We start from the raw sequence: 16,763 nt of genomic DNA on the forward strand, positions 1-16,763 counted from the left end.
ACTGTGGGTATATATGCATTGAGGAGCAAAGGTGAACAGTAGATTCTTATTGACAAGCTGTAAATTTTAAAGCAATATGCAAATATAAAGTCAAGACCCACTTTCAGTGAAATGGTTATTTCTTCCCAGCAGGAAATAAACTGGAGCATGAAATACCTTTTCTATTATAAGAAATATCCCTGTGAGTGAAAATTTTTATGTGATTTACCATGTAGGAGATCTTAGCTAACAGCTTCTATCATGAATTAAATTTCTATAAAAAACAGGAAAGCACCAAGAAACTCACACGATATTCATAAGAATGAGTTATTGGGGGTGACTATTGCTGACTAACTTATTTTCAGTACTTTTGAATATCTCTGCTAGATGTAGGATAAGGTATCTGTTTTTCAAAGATAAATCCAGCAAGAGTTTCTGCTTGCTGAATGGAGACTGGACTGTCTAAAATGTTACATATATATTCAGTACCTGTCTTAGGAGTTCCGCGAGTTGAAAAGCTGTCCAGTTCTCAAATTCCTCTTGAGAAGGTAGTTTTGCGGCCATATTGCTATCCAGTGAGAAGGACTTGATCCAGTATGAGCAACACTGAACTGTTGCTTCACTGTTTTCTACTGAACTGCTGTAGAAATCCTAGGAGGAAGTACTTTTTGCAACTTTTTTTCCTGTTTGCTGACTTAAAGTGAACGCCTATTAAGACTAATTTAGGAAGTACCAGTATTCTTCTGAATCTTTCCAGTATGAGGAAACTGAGTTTTTTATATTAACATATGCAAATATTTGCTGTTACTGAAATCAGTTAAATTTCTGCTGAAAATCAGTGTATAAAATATATCAGAAGCGTAGAAGTTTAAACATAGAAACTATTTTTCATATCTATTACAAAAGCAGTTGGTGATAGCTTTCTCTTGCCTACCTTGAACTCCTTGATCCAGTTGCTCGGATCTGCCTTCAGATCGTGTTTCATTTACTTGTGAGTTTTGACATACTGTGCTGGGGTGTTTAGACAGAAAAAAAAAAAAAGAGGTCAGTTGCAGAATTTTTACTTCCATACTGTCACATATAATTTCATTCTTTATGTCAAGCCAGGCATCATACTTTTGGGCTTAAATAAAACCCTCAGTCCCTCTAAGGCAATATATGATCCTAAGTGTGGGTTTGTTTTCTTTTTTCCTCATTTTTCTTGTCTCTTCCCTCCACCCCCATGATTATTACTACTGAAGAACAAATTGTCAACAAATTCATTCCAGTGCTACATTATCTTTTCAAAAGGTAGGGCTAACATAAAATGCTTCTACTGAGTCAGATCATAAGGTCATCTAGTCCAGCATCCTCTTTTCTGACTGGTCAGAAGTGAGCTACCTAGGAAACTATACAGAAATGGGGCAAGTGTGTAACACTTCCGTGGTATTCTCACAGTCTACAATTATTTTGAACTCAGGGACTTGATGGATGTGGTTTCTACATACACTGCATGGATATATATCACATATGTTACACCAATGATTTCCAAATTTGGAGCCATGACTGTTATCCTTTAAGGAGGGAGATGTGTAATAGACTTGGCAGGCACAGGTAGGAATCATTCCTGGGCTGCAGAAGGAGGAAAACTGGGGAGATATGGAGGCTGGGGCTCACTTAATGTTGAGAGGGGGCTCAGGACTGGCAATTCTGCCCCTTCCCACCCCCGTCCCTGTCCAGCCACCTCCTCTGAGCTGCATCCCTGTCCCACTCACAGCCCTTCTCTGCCTCTTCACCTCTAACACAGAATACACTTCCAGCTTGAGAGGAGCAGCACATGTAATTTTTAAACTGGAGAAGGGGGAGGGGTGCATATGCTAAAATGGAGCAAGGGGGAAAAGTTTGAGAATCATTGCTTTGTAGAATGGGCAGTAAAGTTGCTAAGATGCAGCTGCAGCTGCTGAAACAAACCCAGATTATTTTGCTCAGCATTTCTGAGTCACCACAACAGGAGAAGTATGAAAGCTTCCATAAAAGGCCAGAGACCAAGGAATGTTATATTCTGCTTTCCAGTTATTCTTCCTGTTTTATTTCCCAGTGCAGAAAGGATTTGGGGCACATGTTCAAAGATTAAAATGGATTTCAGCTAAGTTGAAGTGTCTCATCTGCTATCCTTCAAATTTTCCTTTGTGTATTTTTGCTGTTAGAGTGACTGATACGTCAGTTATTGCCAGTGAATACTCTTAAATTTTGTGACTTTGCAGAACATTCAATCTGGCAAAACTCAGCTCCTGGTATTTCAGAAATCCAGAATTGAGATAGAAATCTATGCCACTTAAACTTTGCCTCCTCAGCATAAGTTCTAAGTGCATGGCTGTGTATGTTGAGTTGAATTTCATAGTGTTTTGGCTGTGAGTTGTTCCAGGGGGGTTAACATCTCCCCGGATCACAAGAGGGAGTGATACTCTCTTTGACTGTGTGCAGGACCTGAAGAGAGGGGTGCATCTATTCCTTAAGAAGTTTTGCTTGCCTAGTCTGAGAGCAGAAGTAATTGTGTCAGTAGCAGGGTCTTCGTGTATGGTGGAGGTGGGAAGCAGGCAGGTGGGAGATGTGCAAGTTACAAATTTAGTGGTTACTTAGGGGAAACAACAAAATAACAGATGATATCAGGTATGAAACAGGAATGAAGTGAAGCACAGCAATGCTGCTATTTCTGAAGTACAGGCTGAGTTTGGTTACTGAGTAGGTGTAAGCAGTTCTAGTTCAGAACATCTCAAAGGCAGATTAAAAATAGCATTTTAAGAATTTTGCAGTTCAGTGCATGCTGCCAGCAGTACCTGCTCCTCTTCTGACCATGACCTAACAGACCACCAGCATTTTCAGAAATACTGGCATGCAAAGAACTGCTCCTTGCTGCTGGCTGCCATTATGTCATTGCACACATGGTAGTCTGCAGTGTGAGCTGAGGCTCTGCCCTGCCCACCTTACTGCGCCCACGCCTCCCCGTTTTACCACCTGGTTTCTGTCTTACTGCTCTCCACCAACACTAACTTTTGGCTAATTCTCCAGTCATTGCCTGTGTTGACATTGCCTTAATTTTGTATTCTGGATTCTCAGAAGAGTGCTCTCAAGAGGCCAGTGTTTATGTAGTTCACCTCACTCTGCTGAGTGAGACAGAAATCTATTTGGGAAGGTCATGTTCAGCTTTGTGTTCCCAAAGGGCCTGTAGCACAGGTCATTGAAAGGGACTGTAGCTTGAAAGAAATATTATGCCGTTTTTGTTTTAGTCAGATTTGGCAACAAAAAATAAAAAATAAAGACAGGGACCTGGGGAGACTCATGGGGAGACTCCTGCAGCTTGTCTCATGATGCTGATACTGATGTTGGCTTGACCAATGCTGTGGTTTTCTTTCCTAAAGTGTGTACAACAAAAATGGAGAATATTGTCAAGTACTTGCTTTCCACTACCCTCAAGGGCATTATTTCAAGAATTGTTGGCTAGGAGGTCCTCAGATTTTGTTACTAATTGAACTCAGTACTCTCATGCACCTAGTTGCTCTATGCAGTATATCACCTTTCATGGCAATCCAAGTAAGTAGGTGCACTTGAATTACACATTGGCGGTGTGGGGGGGGGATTCCTTGAGCAGAATATTCAGGCTTCCAGAATCCACCAGGTAAAGACAGGCCACAGGTACTGTTTCTTTCTAAATGGCCAGGTGCCCACACATAACTTTCAAGTAGACTTGAATAGGAACCAGTACTAGCCATGGGCAGGTTGTGATTACTTGTTACTGGATAATCCCTGGAGCCTCTTGATCTGGCATGGATGTGTTGGGATACGTGTGCAGAGTGTAATCTGGTATTTTAAATGTGTATCTAACTGGGGGCATTAACACTCTTAATCTGTACTGTTTACAATTTTGCTTCTCAAAAAAAGAAAAAAAAAGGCAGAAATCTGATTCTGTATATTTAGAAATTTCATTTTTCTGGATCCCTTAGCACAAATGACATCCAGTGCTCAAGAACTAGCAGATTTTAGAGGAATCTTAGTTAATGTTTTACACACCAGGTAATTTGACCTGAAAATAGAAAGTCATTATCATATGTAAATTGTACATAAAAGCAGAGTTAACACATTGTTACAATATACATTTCAATGAATGTTTTTCCTACAGTCTGGAATGTGCAAGACACATAGGAGGCATATTTTTACAGGCTACAGCTCCTTGGAGTTTCATAAAGTAATTTCTCAATTTGCGATTTCATATAAATCAGCAATAAACAGTATAAAAAGTGATTCTTAGAACATACCACTGGCATTTCTTACTGAAGACAACTGTCTATTTTTATGAACATAAACACTAAGTGTGCTAAATTATTTCAACATTTTCAAGTTCTGCTTTGCGAAAACCCCTAGCAGCTGCATGCAGCTTATTTAACTGGATATAACACTGGAATACTGCTCTCAGGAATATATACTTGAGAAAACAGCTCAATGAAGTATTACTGTATATAAAATATGAGCCATTGACACTGATTTTTTTTTTAACCATTTTATAAAAAAATAATGAAAGGAACATGACTTACCATATCCTCATTTTTCTTCTCCCAGGCACACATGTTGAAGTTGATTCCAAATAAGTTAAAGAAGCAGTTTCTCATGTCCACTCTTCCTCCTTAAACTGTCCCATATGTATTTTGTTGTTCTTAGTGTGATTGACAGGCTTGGAGTTCATGGTGGGTGGGAGAAAAACTTTCTTAAAGTAAAAAGCTGGAATAGGTCATAAGTCTAAATAAGTTCACAGAGAACATTGGAACATGAAGGCTTACTTACAGCTGTCTATCTAGAATTTTGCTAATTGGTTTTGTCTTTTTTTTACAATTTATTTTATTCAACAGGAAATAAAAATTAACAGAATCAACAGGAATTGTAGGGTCTGGAAGGGACCCCAGGAGATCTAGGTAGGGCTTTGGTAGAGAGGTCTCATCAAATGCAACTAGAGCAAATTGGCTCAGTCTTGGACATCAATTTGGTTACCCCTTTTTCTGACTGTGAGTCCTCAGTGTAGCATCAGGTTCACCATGTCCTTGAGGGCAGCACAGCAGGAGGCAGAACTGTAATAATTCTGTGTGGTGCTACTGGAGGGTGCAAGAGGAAGTGCTAACTGGTAAGGATAATTGCTATCTAAGCACCAGATGGGCTGAACCTGGACCTCCTCTCTTTCCTGAGGAAGCAAACCCAGTTTCCTTATCATTTCTTCTTAAGTAATGATTGCCTTGTTTAGTCTTTTTGTTCTCAGTACTCTCTTCAATTTGACTCCATCTTAACTGAAAAACGAAGTGTCCAGACTGATCCCAGTGTAATATTCTTTACTCTGTGCTAACTGCTTCTGTCTCGGTGCTATCCAGATGTGCTTTAGAAATGTGCTGGTTATTCAACATCCGTGTTGTTAACAAAATACTGAATACAATTATGGCCGGAATAAATTTCTATGGGGCGCTACTTGAAATACTCACTGAGTTTGAAAATGATTCACAGATATCATCTAAGTGTGAGTCAGATGAGTGCTTACGATGTACGGCACTGTCAATGCATTTCTCTGGTTTGTGTGGAATGAGTTTTGTATGGGACCGCATCAAAAACCTTAGTGATAAGTTATTTGCATCCCTTATCTACTAGGTAGCTCTCATATCAAAGAAGGAAATGAGACTCATTTGACACAGTTTGTTCCTGAAAAGTTAGTTTTTGCTGCAGTGTTAAAGAAGCAGAAAGCAATTGTGTACTTAGGACAGTTTGGCTTAATTGCATTCTGGGAGATGACTTTGTCGTTAAGTTGCTTTTTGGTTTTCAACAGTTTTTTTGGAAGTTCTTGTTGAAATTCTAAAAGTCATGCAACAAGAAGCTATTCAAAATCACTTATTTTTATAGAACAATGCTTTATCACTTAAAACTGACATCTGTTCTTACAATAATAAAACTGTAATGCCAAATTCATAACAACTCTTGTAATGGTGTGACCTATCTCAGAGCACGATTGTAATTTGAAATGTGCCAGACTTAACAAAATTTTCCTGATTTTGCAGAAGTGGGGATTAGGAACTATAGCTGGTTCCATATGGCAACATATACTCCAACAGTGGCAACATAGACTATTGTTTTTTGAGTTGTAGTTGCATTTTTTTTCCTAGTATGCTAGCCAATTACGTGAGGTGTGAAAGTGGAGTTCAAGAGTCTTGGGTTCCATTTGTGACTGATGTAGATAAGGAGTTTTTTCAGAGCCCAAAGGAAACCGCTTAAATACTTCATGGATCTTTGCAAATATCCTTATTTTCTGTCCTGGTGTTTTCTTTCATCCTCATTTCTGTGAGAGGATTTAGTACTGTAGCTGGAAGAACCATAAGAAGCCTTCAGATATCGATGATTGCCCAAATGTTATGAAAGCTTTCGAGTTATAAAATTAGCATCTGAGTTTTGTAGATGGCTGTTCTTCTGGTTTTGATGGGGGTCTTTTTTCAGTAAACAATATGTTTCCCGTTCTACTAACTACATGTAGTATTAATTATTTTTCTTCACTGTCTGTTTTAACTTGTAATACCAGCAATAATCAGTATAACTTCCTTGAGTAGTCATCTCACAAGCCAGCGTAAGATTTATTAGAGGATTCTGGCATCTACACTGTATTACTGAAAGACAAGTAAGTGTTCATGGTAAGGAGCAAAAAACCATCTATTTGCATTACTCTCTCTGCGCAGCCCTAAACAGTAACTCTAAAATGCCTTTTCTTCTTGTGATCGCAAAAGACTTGGAACCAAAGATGTCTCAAATGGAAGAAAATAAAAACCACAAGAACCAAATCCCAACAACCTTTAGCACCATTGTTATCCCAAGGAGACGCTTGTTGTATAGTGATTTAAAACCTGTCACCTTTAAATCCCTTCCACTATATCCAGTTTGCTGTATAAATATACCCTCTTTCTTTATTTCACTTGTTGTTCAGTTCATTCCTGGAGCATGTCATTTCAGCTGAATTTTAAATACTGCCAAATGCTAGGGGATTTTTGTTTGCTTATTTTGTCACAGAGGCTGGATACATGGCATAATCCCCATTGTCTTAAGGACAGTTGCTTTTTGTGTTATCACTCAGCCTTCTAAAATCTTTTTATATGGTTTTTGATTGTTTTATATGGCTTTTGACCTTCCCTAGCAACAGATTCAGACATTATTCTAGTGAGATTTTTTTTCCCCACACCTATCCATGCATTAAAAACGTAGGCATTCTCATACGTATGTGTTTGTAACCTGAATTTTGCACCTAGTTTTCTTTGTTTTAAAAAATTCATGTTTTCAACTAGCAAGATAAAATATAACAGTAATAAAAAAGCAATGTGCTACAGAAGTGACATTGATCATTAGAAATTATTTTTGATTTTTTTGAAGGCTGGAATTGATGCTGTAATGCTTGGTTGTGATATCCTTTGCAAGTACTCAGTATTTGCAGTTTAACTGAGCAACTTTTTGGATTCTTATTCTTTTGAATACCTTGGCAGAACTTGCTGTCTGTTCCTCTAGATTTGAATGCTGGGTTGTGTAGTTTGCATTTATGTTTCATAATTTTTCTTTATAGAACCTCTGCTTCTTTTAAATTCATCTGTATGATGAGTCTTCTGATAGAATATAGGAAAATGTGTACCAACAGATTTCCATCTGGCAGCATTCATATGCATTAGAATCTTGTGAGTAAATTTCAAAACAGAAAATCAGTCTTATTTCAGTGTCTTGCCCTACCATTTAAATAACATTCCTAGGCAGCTTAAATTCGAAAAGATTTGACTGATGCTTATTTTATTGTGTTTATGTTCTTTTGATGGATTTTGTTAGTATGATGAATTCTTAGTCAAATACTATCGATTTTTTTTTTTTCTGACACTTGTACTTTGATATGTGTAGAGAGTCTTTCACCATACACATCACTCCTAATGTGAGACAAATGGAAAAACCTTAAATTAGTACTTCAACTCCCAGTGGGCATACTAATGCATCGTTGTATGGTATTTTACAGTAGAAGATCTCAACAGAAGGGTTGACACTGTAGATGTTGAAGACTGCCATGTAGTTAGTATGAGAACCAGAGTGGTGGCCTGTGGTTGTTTGTGGTTATTTTGTTTGTTCGTTTGTTTGTTTTTTCTTCCTGCATCTACTTCCCAGGTCCAGAGTTCTGTCTTAGCAAGGAAATTGGCCGACTCCAGCTAATCGTAGTTAGAGAAAATTCCAAATGATGTTTCTAAGAAATTTGCCTCAGTGTGACTTCCAAAAGAGGTCTGGATTGAAATAAAAATACACAAAGATGTGCATTTATTTCAAGTGTTATGGATACCACTCATTTCTTTGAGCTATAGGGAAGAATCTTATTCACTTCTGTGGATAAGAGGAATTGTGTGGAACAAATGTGTCAGCTGGCCAGCATCCAGATGTTTGGACCAAAAATAAGCAGACTTCCTCCCTACTTCCATTCAGCAGAGCCCTGAAAATGAAGTTTAAAAAACAAACTTCTGAGCCTGTTAAATACAGAAAAGAAAGGAGAAATTCAAAAGGGGAAGGGAAGCTTAGAAGATGGATAGAGAAATTGAAGAGATTGACAAAGGGAGGGGGTATAGAAGTGGCAGGGTACAAAAAGGAAAGAAAACGAGAAAGGAGTTGATGGGGAGATAAGTTGTATAAATACGGAATGTTTCTCAAGGTTTTTTGACTCGTAAATAGAGCTTTTAAATGTCTTGTGTCCTTAGCCTGCTGACAAAGATAAAACTTTATGAGCAGAGTTTATTTGACAGTCAACAGAGAGAGAATATGATAAAATCTCAATAAATAAGAAAGACCTTAAAAGCTGAGAGATCTATAGGTTTGGGGCTTTTTTTTTTTTTTTAAATTTTTATTCTGACCGCAGTATTTGAGGAGATGTCAAAAAGATATTTCAAGAGATATTATGTTTATGATAATAAATTTTAAATGAAATAACTATTAAGAAACAAGTACTTTTTACCTTTCAGCATTTGAGTCACAACTTGAAACTTAATAATTTCATAACTTTTTATCCTAGCTCCTTCTGTATTACTTTTGGTTTTGTTTATTATTTAGGTAATGGTAATGTCAGCAAACCTCCCTATCAGCATTATATTAAGTGAAATTAGACCTAGGTAAAATGATATTATGATAAAGAGAAAAGTATGAAAGGAGCATTCAGTGACAGATTTATCCCAACACCAAATCCGGAGGAGTCCTCTATTGTTATATGCTGAATACAGTCAGAATTTAGGATGGTTAGTCCAATCTTTTTCAGTTTTTCTGGTGAATAAGCTTTTGCTTTTGTTTATCTTTCTTCCACAGCTTTAGCATCTCCAGTTCAATTGTCATGGAAATATTCAAGGAAAGGCATGAATATTCTCACAGGTATTTTCTTTGCACAGTGCCAAAGTCACCTGTAGCAGTATGAACTGGTGACAATACAGAGTCGTTTCAGTGTATTCTTCTCTCTTCCAAAGGCTAATCATCTTAGTTTGTTTCCAAGGTAATAGGTGTTGCTTATTGGAAAAAAGCTTTGGGGTTCTAAATATAATTAGGTAGGGGGTGAAAAATGACATGGGGTGTACCAAAGGGCAGTTTTTTTGTTCCAGCTGGAATTGATGGGAATGAGGGTAGCAGCTGACTGCTGCTTGTGTGTGCCTTGCATAGCAAACAGTACCATTAAAGGATACCTCAAGACTTTTACTGTTTCTAGGGAATATACCAGTGAATGCTGGGCTCAATATCCATGCATATTGCAACCTCATCGAGAAAAATCCAGTAATAGCTGCCCTTGTGTGTTGTAAACATTCTTCTAATAAACTTTTAAAGGATCTATATATGAGGTGTTCAGTATGTATCCATCTACTGATAGTATTATAAATGTTGTCTTTCTGACCTTCAGATTTTCTCTCTTGATCTCTGGTTAAATGATGTATTTTCCAGTTTGACACTGCTGACATTCTATCTGCCTGGTCTAAAATTGTTGTACCATGATTCCTTGTAATCCCATTGTCATGGGAATGATACATTTCAAATGGCGAATATGCTTCAAAGTAACATGGGAAAAAACACACGCTGGCTAAACTTCATTTACAACAAGACTTTTTGTTGCAAAATGCATTCATCAGTGTCCAGTACAATCAAAGTCGATGCAAAAGTCGATGTATTTAAGAACACTGCTGTTCTACTAGATAATGTAAAGGAGGATGAGCTACAAGTCAGGTGGTTATTGGGGATTTCAATTATGGTTTTAGTCAGATTTTCCCTTGCTTTTGATTTTCCATGCACTGCACTACCAGGCTTTGCAAGAAAATAAACTAAACAGTACTGGAAATAGAAGCTTCCTGTTTTCCTTCAGTGATGAGCACTTCACTTACTCTAGAAACGTTCTCTTCTCTAGTACTGGTGAAAGTTCACTTCACTTCTAGAGAACTGAAGCGTAAACCATATGAGGTAAGAAGAAGAAATGAACACACAAAAATTTTGCACTTTGGTATAATTTTTTTATATGCTTGTTTTATGTTTTTGAACGCAACTCAAAACCAGCCCTACCTTAGAATTCCATGCCTGTTTCAAAAGTTGATTGGATGTAAGATGTAAATGAGACCTTAATAATATTACCTGCATTCCTGGTAAGCTGAAGTCTATTTTGATTCAAGTATTTTATGAAAAGTCAGTGGGAGTTGTTTATGCAAAACATTAATGTCATCATTCCTTTGTTAGTAAAAAGAACTGAAATGAACTTAAACATTAAAAAAAAAAATTGTCAACAATAAATGTCAGGCTGATAAAAAGCTCACCACTGACCTTCAGAACAGTGAGATTTGATGATGATGTGGTTATCCTCTGAGGTCAGAAGATCAAATGAAGCTGTGATGACTTTAGTCCTCTGCAACCTATACATTCTGCATAACATCCCATGCTCATTTGCCACATCTTTTCCACTGTCCAGGACATGATCTATTATTTCTGTTTGCAATTTTGCTTCTCTCCATTATTGTCAAACTACAGCAGAAAATTGAATTCTCTGGCAATTCTCACCTCTTGGTCAGCTGTGCACCTGTTCATAACCAAAGCACTTAATGTGCTATGTATGTGACTACACATGTGAGTGCAAAAGCTATTGGAGCACGCACTGGCCATGATATACCTGTATCAGCAAAATGAAATGGAATGGCCTATAGCATATAACTGAGTACAGATCATTTAATGTCATTGTAAAATTGCTGTTAACTGTAGTTTGTCTCTCCTCTTTCCCATTGACTTGTATGGCTGACCTTAGTTTAGTTTGATTTACAGGCACAGAAATGCTTTTATCATTTAGAGTTAATACACTATCACAGTGCATGCTGGAGGCATTCTGATCCAGTGTCCCATTCACATCACTGAGATCCTGTCATCAATATTGCTAACTAGCCAGCCCAGCTTTTGGATTTCTACTGACAGTTTGCAAAATGCTTTTATCAGCTTCTAGAATTGCGTTTTTGTTTCTGATTTTAGAGAAAGCTCAATATTATGTAAGGAACAATAACTACCAAGTAGTTTTGAGATTACATCTGGAAAGCCTCACAATCACTTACTCATTAAATAGTTTCTTTCCTTATTTGGGATCTTACATCCCCCCCCCCCCCATCTTCACCTAGAAAGAACTGATAAATACAGGTCCAAGCAATGCTTAAATTGAGGTATTGGAATACTTAAGTGCTGAAAACTACTTTGCATAGAGAAGGAGTCGATAGAGGTTCTGCTCTGGGTGGACTGAACTCAGGAATTTGATGATACTATAAATAATATTTTTCAGTTTCCTTCTCATTCTCACAATAGATGAATTTCACTCAGCTCTCTTACCTCTTGCTGTCTCTTTCACAGCACACAAAATCCTGTGAGTCAGCACTCCCTGCGAGAGCAGAACAGCAGGAGAGCAAGGCCAGAAATAATGCAGAGTTTTCATGGGGGTTTTCTTGGATTAGTCTCCTTCAGATTTCCTTTCTATATCCCAGAAAGCTTGAGAGTGCAGATACTTGCTTGTCAAGAGGCTCTCTGAGAGGGTGAGGAACATCATTGGAGGCATATGGTAGCCAGCTTTGCTGGCTTTCTGATAGACTGGCTTCCACCTTGTTACTGATGAAAGTAGCTGGAAAAAAACCCGACCCCTCTATTTGATGAGGCAATATACTTGTAAAGATTACCTTTATCCTTCCCTTTTTCTCTTAATTTTTGTCAATTTGTCTGCCTTTAGATTGCAAACCGCCTGTGGGAGTGAGGGGTTGTCCGCCTCCTGAAAGGTCAGGAACATCTTGTCAATATGGTGATTCTATTACGGACAAGCTGCTAAGGAGAGTGGGAAGGGAAAAACTGATTTCTTTGTCTGCTCATGCCATCTGAAACACAGTCTTTGTATTTATGATATTTAATCCTCTAACACAAACGTCCTTGGCTATATTACCTATAAGTAGTAAGAAAATACTTTTATATTTAGTTTCTACTATTAACTTTAGTTTTAGAAACTCAAAGATATTTTTATGCAACTGCATAGAGAATTTTAGTGCCTCCATGCTAGAACAGTAGATTCTGTCCAAATACAATCAGTCTCATGAAGAGGGAAGATAAAATGTGGCATTATGTAGTAAAAATTAATTCAATGAATGCAGACGCCGGCATAAGCTCTTTGATCGCACGGGTGGGCCGGGCGAGAGTAGTGAGTCTAATTCAATATGAATTTAACATCCATACTCTTCAATGAACTCTTAACAACACTGAATATCAATGTCCGCGAGACCACGTTTTTCCAAGCCTTATATACTCTATACCAAAAGGCCATGCGGCAAGTGCAGGCTACAATTGGTTACACTTACAGTCACTCATCCCCCCCCACTATGGTGATTGGCTGCAGGGCACTGTTCACAGACTGTTCATGCACAGCGGTGACGCCCCTCCTGCAGCCTGGGTCAAGGGCAGAGCAGCTTCTGTTTCTCTGGTGGCAGAAGACACAGAGAAGGCAGAATTGCTGAATGCCTTCTTTGTCTCTGTCTACTCCGCTGGAGGCTGTCCTGGGGAACCCTGTACCCCTGAGACCCCGGATGAAGCCAGGTTAATGGAGGAGTTTGCTTTAGTCGATGAGGACTGGGTTAGGGAACAATTAAGTAGTCTGGACGTCCATAAATCCATGGGTCCAGATGGGATGCATCCGCGGGTGCTGAGGGAGCTGGCTGAAGTCATTGCTAGACCGCTATCCATCATTTTTGCCAAGTCTTGGGAAACGGGAGAGATGCCCGAGGATTGGAGGAAAGCAAATGTCACTCCAGTCTTTAAAAAGGGCAAGAAGGAGGACCCGGGTAATTATAGACCGGTCAGCCTCACCTCTGTCCCTGGGAAAGTAATGGAACAGCTTATCCTTGGTGTCATCTCAAGGCACATCAGGGATAAGAGGGTCATTAGGGGCAGTCAGCATGGCTTTACCAAGCGTAAGTCATGCTTGACCAACCTCATAGCCTTTTATGACAATGTAACAAGGTGGATGGATGATGGCAGAGTGGTGGATGTGGTCTACCTTGACTTCAGTAAAGCCTTTGACACAGTCCCTCACAGCATCCTCACAGCTAAATTGAGGAGGTGTGGTCTAGACAATAGAGTAGTGAGGTGGGTTGCAAACTGGCTTAAAGAGAGAAGCCAGAGAGTGGTGGTCAATGGTGCGGAGTCCAGTTGGAGGCCAGTATCTAGTGGAGTGCCTCAGGGGTCAGTACTGGGGCCAATATTATTCAATATATTCATTAACGATTTAGACGAGGGAATTGAGTGTACCATCAGCAAGTTTGCTGATGACACTAAGCTGGGAGGAGTGGCTGACACGCCAGAAGGCTGTGCTGCCATCCAGCGGGACCTGGACAGGCTGGAGAGTTGGGCGGGGGATAACCTGGTGGAATTTAACAAGGGAAAGTGTAGAGTCCTGCATCTGGGCAGGAACAATCCCAAGTTCCAGTATAGGTTGGGGAATGACCTATTAGAGAGCAGTGTAGGGGAAAGGGACCTGGGGGTCCTGGTGGACAGCAGGATGACCATGAGCCAGCACTGTGCCCTTGTGGCCAGGAAGGCCAATGGCATCCTTAGGTGTATTACAAGGGGGGTGGTCAGTAGATCGAGAGAGGTCCTCCTTCCCCTCTACTCCGCCCTGGTGAGACCCCATCTGGAATATTGTGTCCAGTTCTGGGCCCCTCAGTTCAAGAAGGACAGGGAACTGCTGGAGAGGGTCCAGCGTAGGGCAACAAAGATGATTAAGGGAGTGGAGCATCTCCCTTATGAAGAAAGGCTGAGGGAGCTGGGGCTCTTTAGTTTGGAGAAGAGGAGACTGAGGGGTGACCTTATTAATGTTTATAAATATATAAAGGGTGAGTGCCACGAGGATGGAGTCAGGCTCTTCTCAGTGGCAAACAATGATAGGACAAGGGGCAATGGGATCAAGCTGGAACACAAGAGGTTCCACTTAAATTTGAGAAAGAACTTCTTCTCAGTGAGGGTAACAGAGCACTGGAACAGGCTACCCAGGGAGGTTGTGGAGTCTCCTTCCCTGGAGACATTCAAAGCCCGCCTGGACACATTCCTGTGCAACCTCACCTAGGCGTTCCTGCTCCAGCAGGGGGATTGGACTAGGTGATCTTTTGAGGTCCCTTCCAATCCCAAACATACTGTGATACTGTGATACTTTACTTCTGTCTTTGGTGTCTCAGGGAAATCCTTCCGTGTAGCACAGCCACACCAAGCTCTGGCTTGTTCACAGCACACAGCCAGAAACTCTCCACAGCATTAAATATAAAATTTCTCAGTGATATTTGAGAGCTTTGTATCATTAGAAGAATTTAGGAGAATATTTGACAGGAATAATCCTCTCTTCTTCATCAGGTACCCACCTTCTTCAAGGCCTAGTTTTGGAACTTTTACCTAATAGAATAATCTATTTTGTGGTTATGACTTTGGAAACTTGGAATACAAAATCAAGTGAGGTTCTTGAATGGAGCTGTCTGCACACTGTTCAATTCAAGTGCACTTGATCGAGCTTGTAGAGAATGGATCTTATGTTCTCTATTATACTTCCAGAGGAGATTGATAAATAGTTCTCAATACTATTTTTTAACGTTATATGGGAATGCCACTATTGAGGCTTTGGTTTTGGTGAGAGGATTTTAGTAGGTTTTTGCTTAATTCCTCAATGGATTGTATCGTTCATTTGTTTGTTTTTACATTCACTCTCACTCTGCAGAAAATTGTTAATGTGATTAATTGGAGGTCTATATTGCAAATCCACCACGGAGATACCCACTCAGTTTTATAAATTGAGTAGATAAAGATAAAAACACTATCCAAAAGGATGACCTTTACCAAACTGTTTTACCAAAATGGCTCCAGAACTATTCAGTTAAAGTTCAGGGAGAAGAATGTGAGTTAAATGAAGGGCTGTTTATATCCAGAGAGCATCTTAATCCTTAATGTGCTTTGCTTAACATTGCAGGATCTTCTGGGAGAAGTTAACACTTGCCTTTCTTTGAAGTTGCCAACTGAATTCTGAATATTTGGCAATTGAGCACAGCACTTTGCTGAACTGACACAGCACAAAGGTGGGGAAGTCACATCACTGTTAATGAATGTTTTTCAGTACCTTTTGAGAAGATTGGTTGTAGCTTAAAAAGAAGTGGAGTGTGTTGATGGTAACTATATATTTCGCTGTTTTGTATAATGTTTCAGGTAAGAATATCAACATACTTCCCCCCTCCTCGTAGTCATAAGTCATAGTCATAGAACCTAGTAGAACAGATAATATACAGTAGCACAAACTGCACTGAGAAATAAGATGTTACAGTTAGTTATAGCAGATACCCTGTGTGTTTTCAGTCAGTACTGAGATGAAGCTAGGAACAGCAGAAGACTTTTTTGAATGGTGAAAAGGTATTTTATGTTGAACAACTTCTAATCTAGTGCAGCTAATCTTGTATAATGTCTAACTAGTAAAGCTTTCCTCTAAAAGGATAGTACAATGAAGTTGTAAATCCATTATGTATGTTATGAAATTAGTATTTTGAAATAGACTACTTGATTTCAAGAAAGAGTGGTGAACTCAGAGGTGGAAATTATTCTCATCCAATACACTCTCTCATGCAACAGAGTGAAAGTGGTAATGGCCACAAACACACACTGGGCAGCTTTTTTCCACTTCTTTGGGAAAATGTATTGACTTCCATTTTCATGATCTTTCATTTCACTGTGCTACATTTGTTTCTTACAGGATTAACAAATGCAATTTAAAATAATTCACTTCAGTAGCACATCTCCTATCAACAATGCATTGATATATTTATAGTCCAGAGTAAACACCAATAAGAGCAAGAAATGAGTCAGCCAATCCTGTTTTAATATGTTATTTTTTTATATATCTGTTCTATATATTTATTCTGAAATTTAATAATGCTGATCAAAAACACATTCCAAAGCATAACAATGAAGCTATCTGCAGTTGCAGTCAATGCGCAATTACAAATATCACAGATTTATTCAATGAAACATGTTCTAAGACAAGCTTCAGTTCTATAGGCCTAGCTTAACTCTGATGTATGTACAATGTAAATACAAGGTGCTAGCATTTAATAGAGAGAAATACAAAGCACTATAATGCCGTGTTGTAACAGACCATAAGGGGGAGTACTTAACTACATTGAATTGTTACAGCTCACAGAGAGGCTGAAAGCAGGAGATTT

The 16,763-nt window shown here is 39.0% G+C and overlaps 2 protein-coding genes across 14 annotated transcripts in view; one reads left to right on the forward strand and one right to left on the reverse strand.

Annotated features, from left to right (window-relative positions):
• BLNK (B cell linker) overlaps positions 1-4,638 on the reverse strand; it is a 101,481-nt gene extending 96,843 nt beyond the window's left edge. The window contains exons 1-2 of one of the 6 annotated variants that reach the window (XM_065843724.2): positions 4,548-4,638; positions 914-990 (exon numbers count right to left, since the gene is read on the reverse strand). In XM_065843724.2, coding sequence (XP_065699796.1) covers positions 914-964 — 51 coding nt within the window. In that variant the 5' untranslated portion in view covers positions 965-990; positions 4,548-4,638. Of the gene's footprint in view, positions 1-468; positions 626-913; positions 991-4,547 lie in introns of those variants that run through there. The other 5 variants (XM_065843729.2, XR_011740314.1, XM_065843727.2 and 2 more) reach the window with 5 other exon arrangements.
• DNTT (DNA nucleotidylexotransferase) overlaps positions 1-16,763 on the forward strand; it is a 151,795-nt gene that overhangs the window by 26,672 nt on the left and 108,360 nt on the right. For 4 of the 8 annotated variants that reach the window (XM_071812022.1, XM_071812029.1, XM_071812025.1 and 1 more), the window contains 4 exons: positions 9,343-9,523; positions 10,567-10,652; positions 12,260-12,305; positions 15,524-15,629. The exons of 2 other annotated variants lie outside the window; for them this stretch is intronic. The gene's annotated coding sequence lies outside the window, so the exon portion shown is untranslated. The remainder of the gene's footprint in view (positions 1-9,342; positions 9,524-10,566; positions 10,653-12,259; positions 12,306-15,523; positions 15,630-16,763) is intronic. 2 more of the 8 variants (XM_071812024.1, XM_071812023.1) reach the window with 1 other exon arrangement.

Source organism: Patagioenas fasciata, chromosome 8 (assembly GCF_037038585.1).
Source record: "Patagioenas fasciata isolate bPatFas1 chromosome 8, bPatFas1.hap1, whole genome shotgun sequence".
In the NCBI taxonomy this organism is placed as follows: domain Eukaryota; kingdom Metazoa; phylum Chordata; class Aves; order Columbiformes; family Columbidae; genus Patagioenas; species Patagioenas fasciata.